This window comes from Mytilus edulis, chromosome 6, assembly GCF_963676685.1.
Source record: "Mytilus edulis chromosome 6, xbMytEdul2.2, whole genome shotgun sequence".
NCBI classification, from domain to species: Eukaryota; Metazoa; Mollusca; class Bivalvia; order Mytilida; family Mytilidae; genus Mytilus; species Mytilus edulis.
In genome coordinates, this window is record NC_092349.1 from 11097382 (window position 1) to 11111880 (window position 14499).

The 14499-nt window shown below is 35.3% G+C and overlaps 1 protein-coding gene across 6 annotated transcripts; it reads right to left on the reverse strand.

Moving 5' to 3' along the window:
• Positions 1-608: 608 nt before the first annotated feature.
• Positions 609-14499, reverse strand: LOC139527102 (elastin-like). Of its 6 annotated transcripts, none has more exons than XM_071322376.1 (8): positions 14428-14499; positions 10400-10573; positions 8747-8818; positions 6848-7594; positions 5975-6739; positions 5141-5164; positions 2466-4214; positions 609-787 (listed from the first exon to the last, which is right to left on the reverse strand). In XM_071322376.1, exons 3-8 carry the CDS (start codon positions 8805-8807, stop codon positions 777-779), a joined length of 3357 nt encoding a protein of 1118 aa, XP_071178477.1. In that variant the 5' UTR covers positions 8808-8818; positions 10400-10573; positions 14428-14499; the 3' UTR covers positions 609-776. The 6 variants fall into 6 exon arrangements, with proteins under 6 accessions (XP_071178477.1, XP_071178475.1, XP_071178476.1 ...); XM_071322374.1 differs by having other exon boundaries at positions 6779-7594; XM_071322375.1 differs by having other exon boundaries at positions 5975-6646; positions 6686-7594.

A 14499-nucleotide genomic window follows, 5' to 3' on the forward strand; every position in this document is an offset into this window, starting at 1 on the left:
AGTGATCCGGATTATATTTTGCTTAATAGATTGATAACTAATGAACAGCGGTCGACTAATGTTGTCATTACGGATGCCGTATACGGTGCAGGGAATGCTTACCCTTCCGGAGCACCTGTTTTCACTCCCAGTTTTTAGTGGAGTTCGTGTTGTTTCTTAATTATTATTTGTAACTGTTTATGTTAATGTCCTTTGGTTTGTGAGTCTTTGTTTCCTCCTTGGTTTTGAATGTTATTGTCTTACTTAAGAGTATCTTTGTTATTGTCTTACTTAAGAGTATCTTTGTTATTGTCTTACTTAAGAGTATCTATTAGTGTTAGATAGGATTGACATTTCTTTGATTAGTCCTTTTTTAAATGATGTACTGATACCAAAGACGGAAATCGAACCCTTTTATTAAATGTCCAATACATTACAATACCATTCATATGCGCATTATGGATCGTTGTCTAATTCGATTTTAAAACGATAAGTCTTAAATTATTTATTGAAATGATTAACTGAATTAATTAAGTTTACATCAAAAGGGTGCTCGTATTTGAATATGAATATCATCTTGTGTCAATGTGACCTGTATAGTATGGAATTAGCAAATTAAGTACAAAACATAATTTTGCAGCATTTACTAAGTAAATTAACAAACAAACTGGAGCACATTCATAAGATATACAAAATATAACATAAACAAAACATAAAGGGACACTTTGGCATTTTTATGTTGACATAATAATTCGAAAGTCTTCAGGTGTTATCGTTGATTTTGACTGTATGAATTCTTAATACACTCCTACAACAGAAAAGACAATATTATAAGAAACAATGGATACAATTACAAACAATATTTGTTTATTCTTTATATTTAAATACCCCCATTATTGTGTATTCTTTATTTATTCTGACTACGTTTTAAAGTTTAGATAATTAGTCTCCATTCTTTATATTCTAGCACCCCATTATTCTAATTTTTCATTTTTCCATTCATAGACAACTATTCTCTATTTTATATTTTCTAATAATTTGATTTTGGATGTAACACGTCTTCTGATTGGCTGACGTTATTTTGTTATCAGCCCATATACATAATTTAGTCATGTGACCATGACGTCATCAACGTTTTTTCATGGTTTTCTACGGTTTAAAATGGAATTTAGAATTAAATTATTAGAAATGTCTGTAATATTTTTTCTGTCTATTCGACATAACATAAAAAATGTGGTGCACACTGTTAAATAACCCGCTCTTCATAGACAGACAAGATTTTACTGTCATTCCTTAAATACTTCCTTATTCTTGATTCTTTTATTTTATTTTGTCTAGTTTTCTATGTTGTGTTTTGTATATAGTTGTTTATCTTTAAGTTATCTTTATATGTTTTTTTAGTAGGTTGGTATGATCATTTCTATTATGACTTTCTTATTCTTTTCCAATCAAGGTCTTAAACATTAATAAACCCACGAATACCGTATCAAATCTTTTTTTATTTCATATGGAGGTACTTCTAACGAATATGACAAATAATATATGTTTTGTTTAGTTTTAAGATTAATAGGATAGATGAGTTCAAAATTGTCAAATATCTTTGGATAAGTCAGTGAGAAGACATACATCTAGAACAAACATGAAGTTGAAAATGAATATTTGTTTTTTTTTCTCTATTTATGGAATGACTGCAATATTTTTTCTGTCTATGAAGAAATATCATCAAAAATGTTGTTCATACTGAAAAACCTGCGTTGCCGGTTATTTTAAAGTATGAACGAAGTTTTTGATAATATTTCTTCATAGAAAGAAAATAAAAAAATATTACAGTAATTCCTTAAAGGAGTGGGTCCAGTAAGACCCCTTTTTTGCCCCAAAATATAGCAGTTTTACAAAATTGTTAAAATGTAAACTTTAAGTTATTTATTGAACAGTAAAATGGTTCTGCTACATGTACACAAATATGTGCTGTTTTTGACAATACAATTTACATATATCGGGTACTAGCACCATTAAGTCATGCTAAATTACTTTTGTAAAACGAAAGTGGCCGCATTCGTGTTCATCCTTAATATTGACATGTAAGTTGTATTTTATGATAATACATAACATATATAAAGGTTGATGATGAACACGGATGCGGCCACTTTCATTTTAGACAAAAACCAAATACAACTTACATTTAAATATTTTGGATAAACACGAATGCGGCCACTTTCGTTTTACACGGAAACCGTCTAAAATTTAACCAAAATGCTAGAATTGTGAAGATTTCAGTAATTTAGCATGACTTAATGGTGCTAGTACTCGATATATGTACATAGTATTGTCAAAAACAGCCCATATTTATGTAGCAGAAACATTCTACTGTCCAATAAATAACTAAAAGTATACATTTTAACAATTTTGTAAAACTGCTATATTTTGGGGCCAAAAAGGGGTCTGGACCTACTCCTTTGATTTATATGACTATACTGACGATCAACCTTTTCCACCTCCCATCATTGGCATCATTTCCATCATTTTGCTTGGCATCATTGGCATAGACATTGGCATTTCTTTGCCACCCATTCCTCCTCCCATCATTGGCATAGGCATACCACCTTTCATCATTGGCATAGACATTGGCATTTCTTTGCCACCCATCATTGGCATAGGCATACCACCTTTCATCATTGGCATAGACATTGGCATTTCTTTGCCACCCATTCCTCCTTCCATCATTGGCATTGGCATACCACCTTTCATCATTGGCATAGACATTGGCATTTCCATCATTCCCATTCCTTTTCCTCCCATCATTTCCATTTTAGGCATCATCATCATGCCCATGTCTTTACCACCCATTCCACCTTCCATCATGCCCATTCCTTTTCCACCCGTCTCTGGCATCATCATTGGCATTCCCATTCCCTTTTCCATCATGCCCATTCCTTTTCCTCCCATCTCAGGCATCATCATCATCATTTTTTCCATCATACCCATGCCTTTCCCGCCCATTTCAGGCATCATCATTGGCATACCCATTCCCTTTTCCATCATGCCCATTCCTTTTCCTCCCATCTCAGGCATCATCATCATCATTTTTTCCATCATACCCATGCCTTTCCCGCCCATTTCAGGCATCATCATTGGCATACCCATTCCTTTTTCCATCATGCCCATTCCTTTTCCTCCCATCTCTGGCATCATCATCATCATTTTTTCCATCATACCCATGCCTTTCCCGCCCATTTCAGGCATCATCATTGGCATACCCATTCCTTTCCCGCCCATCTCAGGCATCATCATACCCATTCCTTTCCCGCCCATCTCAGGCATCATCATACCCATTCCTTTTCCACCCATTTCAGGCATCATCATTCCCATTCCTTTTCCGCCCATTTCAGGCATCATCATACCCATTCCTTTTCCTCCCATCTCAGGCATCATCATCATCATTTTTTCCATCATGCCCATTCCTTTTCCTCCCATCTCTGGCATCATCATCATCATTGGCATTCCCATGCCTTTTCCTCCTCCCATTCCACCTTCCATCATGCCCATTCCCTTTCCACCCATCTCAGGCATCATCATACCCATTCCTTTTCCTCCCATCTCTGGCATCATCATTGGCATTCCCATACCTTTTCCTCCCATCTCTGGCATCATCATTGGCATTCCCTTGCCTTTTCCTCCCATCTCTTGCATCATCATTGGCATTCCCATGCCTTTTCCTCCCATCTCTGGCATCATCATTGGCATTCCCATGCCCTTTCCTCCCATCTCTGGCATCATCATCATCATTGGCATCATCATACCCATTCCTTTTCCACCCATCTCAGGCATCATCGTTGGCATTCCTTTTCCGCCCATCTCAGGCATCATCATTGGCATTCCCTTACCACCCATCTCAGGCATCGTCATTGGCATGCCCATTCCTTTTCCTCCTCCCATACCACCTTCCATCATGCCCATTCCTTTTCCTCCTCCCATTCCACCTTCCATCATGCCCATTCCTTTTCCTCCTCCCATTCCACCTTCCATCATGCCCATTCCTTTTCCTCCTCCCATTTTTGGCATCATCATCATCATTGGCATGCCCATACCTTTAGCTCCGCCCATACCACCTTCCATCATGCCCATTCTTTTAGCTCCGCCCATACCGCCTTCCATCATACCCATTCCTTTAGCTCCTCCCATACCACCTCCCATCATTCCCATTCCTTTACCACCCATCATGCCACCGGCTTTACCTGTAATACACATAGCACTTATAAATCAATTTAGATTGACAATAAATGAAAAAAAAGCTTATTGAAACTATTTGTTTATTGAATATGCAGGGTTTTTTACTGTTATCTAGTCATTTTGTTTTTATTTCTGATGGTCGTTATTATTACAATCTACGTAATTCAAAAAGACATAAAATAAACACCACTAATTTTATAAAATCCCAACAAAAAAGGTTATTCGGAATGAAAAGTTATATGAACGAGTTGTAATCACAAAGTTTTTGTTAAACGCCAATGCCCATTGGTAAAATGCAAATGCTAAATATCAATGCATATGGGTAACATGCCAATGTTAAACGTCAACGCATATAGGTAACATACCAATGTTAAACGTCAATACCCATTGGTAAAATGCAAATGATAAACGTCAATGCATAGGGGTAACATGCCAATGTTAAATGTTATACTTGGAATGTGGGTGTTAAACGTAAACGCATGTGGGTGGAATATCAATGGTTGCATTGCCGTTGACAGAAATTGATAAATTTCTGCAGTTAATAATCTTTATGTATAGTAACTATTCATTCTAGTAACTATAACAAATGGACTATGAACTTAAGTTAAGTTAGATAGTACCCTTCAATGTCGAAATTTGTTTTAAGAAGCACCACCAAATTAATAATGTTCCAACTGTTATTATTTTATATCCTTTTTGGTCATATAGCCAATCAACTCTTTCGGTTCTTATACATCCTTGGCTTTCAAACACTCGGCTTCCAACGTTCCTGGTGATGGTTAATCCAGAAAAGCAATTCGAATGCATGAAAGTTATAAAGTGTTGTATTCATTGTTCGTCAAACTTGACATTTCACTTAAGTTAACAGTTTCATTATGTTCCATGAATCGTAGTTTTAGCTAAGGTGAAACAGTTGTAGGAGATCAATTACCTTTCGATGCATATCTTTTATATCCTGCAAAACAAAACAAAAATCATAATTAGGACCGATCATAAAAATAAATGAACTCATAACACAACTTCTTTAAACACAAGGGCAACAAAATACATAAATCAAGGGTACAAAAGTAACATATGACATGAACCAAACTATACAGTAATAGATATAAACAATTCATCACAGTTTCATTAACATTGGTAAAAAACATTTGTGAGTTATTCCCAGGCGACGGACGGACGGACAGACGAACAACGGTATACAATAATACGCCGCATAAACGGGCGCATGAAAGTAAAGCAATGCGAACACAATTAAATAAGATGCAGCAGTGGTTAATAGATTTAATAAATAAATTCTAAATGCTTTTACTTTTAAAAGGATTTATTCTGACATGGTCAACACGACGGATGCCACATGTGGAGCAGGATCTGCATACCCTTATTGTTGCACATGATATCAACCCGGTTCTTGGTTGGGTTCCTATTTTTTGAGGTTTGTGTTTTTTCAGTTTAATCGCATCAATCTAACATTTATTGATTTCAGTAGTTCGAAATGGCAGGGCAATCTTTAGTAACGACATGCAAACCGTAGATTGAACAACCTATTAAATATTGCTTACAAAAACTGCAATTATAATTATAAGGATGAAACTTTTACGTATAAATTGTTTTATTCTTTTATGACGTAGTCTTTTCATTTGTAAATTATTCATAAATAATAGTCTAATAAAGGTTTATAAAATCATTATTTGTTAAATTCAGCTTTAACCAGTAAACGTGAAAAGTTTATCATTACATCTCTCTTTATATATATAATAACACTTACTTTTTTTTCCACCCATTGGCATCATCGATGGCATTCCACCCATTGGCATACCACCTTTTCCTCCCATCGGCATTCCTCCCATTGGCATACCACCCATCGGCATTCCACCCATTGGCATTCCACTCATTGGCATTGGCATTCCACCCATTGGCATAGGCATACCGCCTTTTCCTCCCATCGGCATTCCACCTTTACCTCCCATAGGCATACCGCCCATTGGCATACCACCTTTACCTCCCATAGGCATACCACCCATAGGCATACCACCCATTGACATTGGCATTCCACCCATTGGCATACCACCCTTTCCTCCCATCGGCATACCGCCCATCGGCATTCCACCCATCGGCATACCACCCATTGGCATTCCACCCATTGGCATAGGCATACCACCTTTTCCTCCCATAGGCATTCCTTCTATAGACATTTCACCCATTGGCATTCCCCCCATTGACATACCACCTTTTCCACCCATAGGCATTCCACCCATTGGCATACCACCCATTGGCATACCGCCTTTTCCTCCCATAGGCATTCCTTCAATAGACATTTCGCCACCCATTGGCATACCACCCATTGGCATTCCACCTTTTCCCCCCATTGGCATACCTCCCATTGGCATTCCACCCATTGGCATCATTCCCATTGGCATGCCACCCATTGGCATTCCACCTTTTCCACCCATTGGCATCATTCCCATTGGCATGCCACCCATTGGCATTCCACCTTTTCCACCCATTGGCATCATTCCCATTGGCATTCCCCCTTTTCCACCCATTGGCATCATTCCCATTGGCATGCCACCCATTGGCATACCACCCATTGGCATTCCCCCTTTTCCACCCATTGGCATCATTCCCATTGGCATGCTACCCATTGGCATACCACCCATTGGCATTCCACCTTTTCCACCCATTGGCATCATTCCCATTGGTTGCATTTTACCACCAGGCATTTTGGCCATCATCATCATCATACCTCCCATTGGCATTGGTGTTCCTCCAGCTGGCATACCACCTGCACCTGCACCAGGAGATGCTTCTGCTGGTGGAGTAGTACTTGCAGCTGGTGTAGCAGGCGCAGCTGGTTCTGGGGGTTCATACTCTGTCTCTCCACCTGCAGCGGCGGCTCCACCCATCATACCACCCATTGGCATTCCACCCATCATAGGCATACCACCCATCATTGGCATTCCACCCATCATACCTCCCATTGGCATACCACCCATCATTGGCATAATACCCATCATTGGCATACCACCCATCATACCTCCCATCATTGGCATACCTCCAGCCATCATTGGCATACCACCGCCCATCATTGGCATCGGCATACCTCCCATTGGCATCGGCATTCCTCCCATGGGCATTGGCTTTCCGCCTGGCGGCATTGGCATTCCACCTTTACCTCCCATAGGCATACCGCCCATCGGCATTCCACCCATTGGCATTCCACCCATAGGCATAGGCATTCCACCCATTGGCATAGGCATCTTACCTCCCATTGGCATCATGCCACCCATCATCATCATACCACCATCCTTAGGCATTGGCATTCCACCACCCATCATTTTACCACCACCTCCACCAGGCATAGGCATGGGCATGCCTTTTGGAGGAGCTAAACATCATTCAAAAGAAGAAATATTAAATTAAGGGCATTCAATACAGATACAGGACATGTTATGTCGTCCATAACAGAAAATATTAATGTTTTCCTGTTTATCTTGGGGGGGGGGATTGATTTTTTTCAGCTGATAAAATTGTAACCTTGAAAATATGTACCCCTCTTTTAAAACTGGCGTCATTTTTACATTTTTTATACAAAAATCACTGATGAATATTTTTTGTATATGAATTGCATATATATACAACAAAAAAATCTGGTTTTCTTTGAAACTATGACAATTTTATACAAAATAAATGATTCTATATAAAAAAAAATTAACAAAGAATCGTTACACAAATTGTGTCCATAGTTATGTAACAAAGCTATTCATAACGTTTTTTGTTTGTTGTTTATTTTCAGAACTTTCAGAGAAGGACTTGAAAAAAATCTTTGCATTAACCTTAGTTCTATAAGAAGGGACCCGGGTTCCTTTTACTCCCACTATAAACCCCCCTCTGAATTTGGGAATGGTGCATTCATATGCCTTTTCAGTTTAAAACGTAACAAAAGTGTCACTGTATAATTAAAATATATGTCAATTTGGACATATTCATAACATCTAAGTTGATGTTTTTGCACCAAAGTCTCTAAATATGCGGGTTTTTTTTTATATGTCAACAAAGAGAAGCATCCTTTCCTAATGTGCTTAGGAATTGTGCTCGATCCGATCAAAATCATTTTAATCATTATGAAACGCAACAATATAATACTAGAAAATGACCCAAAAAAATTAAAAGAAAAAAAAATTAAAACTGATGTGAAAGAATATTTTAAACAAAGTCAAACCAAAACAAAAACAAACAAACACACACAAACAAAGTACTATTTAAAGAAAACTAAATCCCTAAGTTAAGGGAAATAACACTTAGAATCATCATTTGTGTTTACCATTGTCATAAATACATTACAAGCTTCTAGGTTACATAGATTATTTTCAATCTGTTGCAGATAAAACTTGACTTTTACAAACGCATAACCAATTTAAAGAGTTATCTCCCTGAACCAAGGTGTACCCTCTTAAATTCGTGTATATACATTTATACTACTAAGAATATGTATGAGTAAACAATATATTGATAATAAGATAACTCGTTATGTACTTACGCATGCATTGTATACCGGATATGAGAAGAAAGCAAAATACAGAAATGATTATAGAATTCATATTTGGTCCACCTGGAAAAAAGAGAAATAATAAAACAATCACTTTGAAAGGATCATACAAATAATAAACTAGAATAAGTAATATTACACATGCATACGTCATTCGCTTTGCCAGAATCTATAGCAATGTGATAAGTTTCATTTTTCTAAAATATAAAATATAAAAGCTTGTATTTCATTGGTTGAAAATCAATTTTAAAGAACGTTGTTAGCCAATCGATGCATTGTACGCTTCATGAGTAAAAGACTTAATGACAATATCCTACTCACGCGATGTAAACAGATCGGGTTCATAATATAGATAAAGGATTTGTTTATAAAAAGTTTTAGAGTTTAAAGTATTGGCATTACAGAAGTTCTATTTAATATATATCAGCACATTTTTTGCACATGACGAACTATCATAAAATTGAGAATGGAAATGGGAAATGTGTCAAAGAGACAATAACCCGACCAAAGAACAGACAACAGCTGAAGGCCACCAATGGGTCTTCAGTGTAGCGAGAAACTCCCGCCCCTAACCAAATATGTTACTAGTTCAGTATATATATTTAGTATAAACTTAGTTAAGGATATTGGCTCCTCTGTTTGAGATTTTTTTTAAACTGTTTTAGATTAATGATATTTCCATTACAGAAATACAAAAATAAGAAAAAAAATTCTTCTTTTTTTGTGACATAAGCCATGGTCAATTAGGCGGGAGATGTCTCACTCTAAATGTTTCATAAATTAATCATTTGATCATTATGTTTTCCTCTAAAAATTATATAAACATTACAATGATTTTATTACATTAAACAAATGTCTTTTAAACTATTTGTAATAGAATTATAAAAAGAATCACAAATCATGACTCTAAATGATGAAAAAAAGAATTTCCGATAAAAAAAAACAAAAACAAGATAACCAATCATTCTTAACTAAGGTTACCAATTTTGGCAAGCAATTTTGATGCAAGATACTGGTTGTATATACATGTACTATCAAAAGTCTGTTTGGTAAATTATAATTAGTCGGATATACGTTTTCTCCTTAACTCTTTTGAAAGAACGTCAATACAATCATTGCTTCCGATTCAATTCAGTTATTGTGCCGAATTTGTTTTTATATCTTAAGCCTTGATGCTTGATGAATCATATTGCGTACAATTATTCTTATATATTTCATTAGCATTCATTTCAGTTATAATTCCACTAAATATCATAGACTTGTTTTGATTCGAGACGATTGTTGGAAAGTCTTTTTGTCGTTGTGTTGCTGTCTAATTGACATTTACCCCATATTTTCTTTTTTTCATACAAAACTTCGTCTAATCCGAAATTTATTCGGCAGTAGAAATGTAATAAAACATTCCTGAAAAACTCATAATTTTGAAAAAACGCTCATATTTATTGTTTTTGAAAGTTGAAAAGCACACATAAAAGATAAATAAAAAAAAAAGTGCCCCTCCCTTTATCTGCAGCACTTTATAAGATAAAAAAAAACACACTTTACCTGTCCTTTGTGTTGTAATAATTCCAAATTATTAAAGTATTTTACATGATGGTATAGATACAATATATCATTATGCAATAAATTTATATCATTTCTCACCTTTTGAAATGTGCTCCAAGTTTTTACAACTATGTGGTGGCTGATTCTAGCGATGTTTCAAAGGTGTTGATACTTTTTATGTCCCTCTTGCCGGAAATGGTACTTGTAAATTCCGACATCGTTCTAGATCAAACGTGAAGGAAATCCAATCGAACAACTTCTGTGTCGATAGCCCTGATGTAAAACATTTCAAAGAACATGAATATTTTTAATAAAATTTGTTAAGTTGCACGAGTTTTACAGCGTCGTGATTAGAATAGTTGTCAGATTATGTGATAACATGATACATTTTTTTATATTAAAAAACTAAATGTTATTAGTTCGATTTTACGCGTGATTTGATGTTATGAACTTTATTACGTAAAAACAATATTATCTAGTCCGTATGTTTCTTAGTTCTTTTTTTGCCATTCTTTTTAATGTTTTGATAGTAACTGAAGAATTTATCATTAATGGTAAGTTTGTATTGTTTTTTTTCCGGTCCTAATTTCTACTTCTGTTGGTGTTATGCATGGAATACATTTTTGTAATGTCTATAATTGTTAAGGCTATTCCTATTCCGTCCCTTAATGTAATAATTGAATAATAATAAAATAAAATTGTTTGCATTTTTTTTTTCGAGTAAGTCCGTACTAAAGAATTCAGATTATTTAATTTACTTTAAAAAGACACTGGATAACCTTTGACAGATAAACCTTGTTTCTGTCATAACTACCAACATTATAAAACAAACAAAAATAATCATTATTTGATTTTTAGTTGTATTTTATAAATCATTTCAGTTTTGAGTACTTTCATAGTTTATTACGAGTGTTTGCTTGCATGGTATTGAAATAGAAGGGAGATTTTGGTTGTTGTTTCTACCCAAATTTGCACGGTTTTAGAAACTATGGACTATCATAAAGAATAGGTTTATTGTCCGTAACCTAAAGTAAAGATACCGTCACATCATTTTCCATATAGGTAAGGAATCGTCAACAAATAATTAACGTTTCAGTACATGCTTTTCTAAATATTACCCACATGGGTAAGATTACGAAACGGCGATTTCATCAAACTCGATAGATATCAGTCGTTCAAGTTCACTTGAGGTACATAAGTAGCCATTGCTAATCAGACATGAGCTAATAAAGCATAAATGGTATTTTTTTTTAACGTGGTGCAAAATATCTAACATGGGGGCTTACGATTTTTATGGTTGTTATTAGCGTCCAGAGTTGTTGGTCTTGTGCGTACTTAATGAATGTTGTGCCAAAAACACGTGCATGTACATCGGGTATCATTTTTTGTTACTATGACTACGAAATAACTTCTGTGTCAAATCAAAATTTAGGGAGAATTGTATGCGGACATCAGCATTTCCATATACCGACTTCGCTTTGTGACAAAAAAACAATGGATATATTATTCAATCTTACTTTGGTACTACTAATTTATGTAAAGATAATATGGTGGTCTTCAGCCATCAATTTATATATAACAAAACGGACGGTTAGATTTTAAATGAAATGAGCAAATTTTGAGGCTGAACTGCTATTTATTTTGATATGGTAATTTTAATGAATAAAAAATGTATGCAAAATTATTTTAGTATTTCGACTGTTCTTACACAAATACAATTATGTATAATTAATGATTGATACAACATTTTAAAACTCAGTCTTACTAGGGAAATTATGTTCCTTGGACATGAAGATGATGCAAGAATTCTCGCACTCACAATTTTCATCAGGGTTTAGTTGTATGTCAAATGTTATATGCATATCTCGGGGTTATACAAATTGCGCAGGTCAAATACTTTTGAGGTTATCTTTATTGTAAACGTTCTTATGTCTAAATCTCTGAGAGTTTGTTTGATTGATTAATTGGTTGGACATGCCCTTTTTAACAGTATTGGCTATTTCGTGGCGTTCAGTTTTTATTATTGGAAGTAGCCGGAGTGTCAAAGAGAGACCTACCGACCTTCGTAAGGTTGGAGTCGAGAGCATATGCTAATAGTATGTTCGAACTCACAACACCAGTGGTGACAGGTTAGTGATACAATAGTAGAACTACTAAGACCACTCAGCCACCGAGGTCCTAATGAATTCTTCGTCAAAGGCTTATGTTATCCATTTTTCGTTACGTATATATGTAGCTGATGATTAAAAAAAATAAACATCTATACCTTTTGCTTTTCAACTGCATGCACGAGATTTAAAAGTGAAATGGGTCATGTCTCCGAAGCTTGTTTAACCCGCCACACGAGAATGTGCATAGCCCTGTGATTGGGTCGTTATTGGTTGTCTTTGTTGTTGTATTTTTCATGTTAATGGAATTTATAAACAAATATATTGTTGAAAGTCTATTTTCTGTAGTCTGTTTCCGTAGGTACTCGTGCATTGCCGAAGACCCCATTTTTATTTGTCTTTTGGTTTTTTGTTGTTTGGTATTAAATATTAAAGAGATTGTGGTATTGGTTGCAAATGAGACGACCCCTTTTAATGACGGAGAAGCCATCATACAGCCTTCCACATCGACGAAACTCCATGTATCCAACATAGCGAGCTATAAAATGCCCCGAATGACATAACTTCACAAAACGATTCAAACGATAATATCAACGACCTGATTTATACACAAAACAATAAGCGAAAAACAAAATAAGATATCTATACAGCAACAAACGACAACCAATTCCAGACTTGGGACAGGCACATGCTTGATATCTGCTTCATTAATGGAGAAATTGTATATCATATAATATCATATAATATATTTATTTGTTGGAAATATTGACAACAGTAATTGTTCAAATGGCACCGTGACTATATATAATAGAAAGGAAACGATAGGGGTACCAGACATGCCAAAATATAATACATTTACAGCAAAAAAAAAAACGCTTTATTACAGTTCTTCATCTTAAACTCACAATAAAAACAAGGCCTTCAACACTGATTATAAAACATGCCTCTTAGAATAAAAGTGCCCTGACGATATTCACAAGTAGGTACTAAAATTTACAGTTTCATATTGTTTTTTTTTTATTATTATTTTATTTGTAGTATTTCAATTATCAGTTTGTTACTTGTTTCCACTCTCATTGTTGCAACGAATGACAGCGCCAAGATGTAGCCAATTCTAAAAAATGAAGGGTTCACTCTGTCTAGTGTCGTCATCGTTGTCGTCCGAGCCTTCTTTTGTTTATCCAAGACCAAAAACAGAATTGACAGAATTTGACCAAACTTGCCCAAATCTTATCAACAGGACGTGAACTTGTACACCTGCTGTATTAAGTTTTTATCGGAGTAATTTTGAGTTTTCAATACCAAAATATTGACGTATTAATTTGTAACTCCCTATAAGAATGTGTCTATAGTACACGGATGCATCACTCGCTCTTTCATTTTCTTTGTTCACTGGACCGTGAAATTGGGATTAAAACTCTATTTTTGGCATTAAAATTAGAAAGATAATTTCATATGAAACATGTCTACTAAATTTCAAGTTTATTAGGCATTAATTTCATCAAAAGCTACCTTTACTGACAACCTTAAAAAACTTTAATCTGAAGCGGTACAGACGGATGAATGGACAAACAAATCATCGGCCGAACGAACGAACGGGCAAACGAACGAACGATAGTACGAACGAACAGACGTAAAGACCGAAAAACATACTGCCCAAATGCAGTGTATACCCCTATAGGCTATATGATCTTGTATTTTTTCATTATGGATTTTCTGCTTGTGAGAGAGCTGCCTATATATATTCCATTATAATTTATAAAATACGACTATGCGGTATGGGCTTTGCTCATTGTTGAAGGCGGTACTTTGACCTATAGCTGTTTATTTCTGTGTCATTTGGTCAATTGTGGAGAGTTGTCTCATTCGCAATCATATCACATCTTCTTTTTACATACATGTATATTATGGTTTTATATATAAATATGGTGATCTTTCTCTCTCTCTCTCTCTCTCTCTCTCTCTCTCTCTCACACAAATTAATTTCAGGATATAAATTGAAAACATGCTAGAACTTACTGTATAGTAGCTCAGTATGTACATTAAGTACCAGTAATGAAAAAATCCGCTTAAAACCACTCTTACAGATTT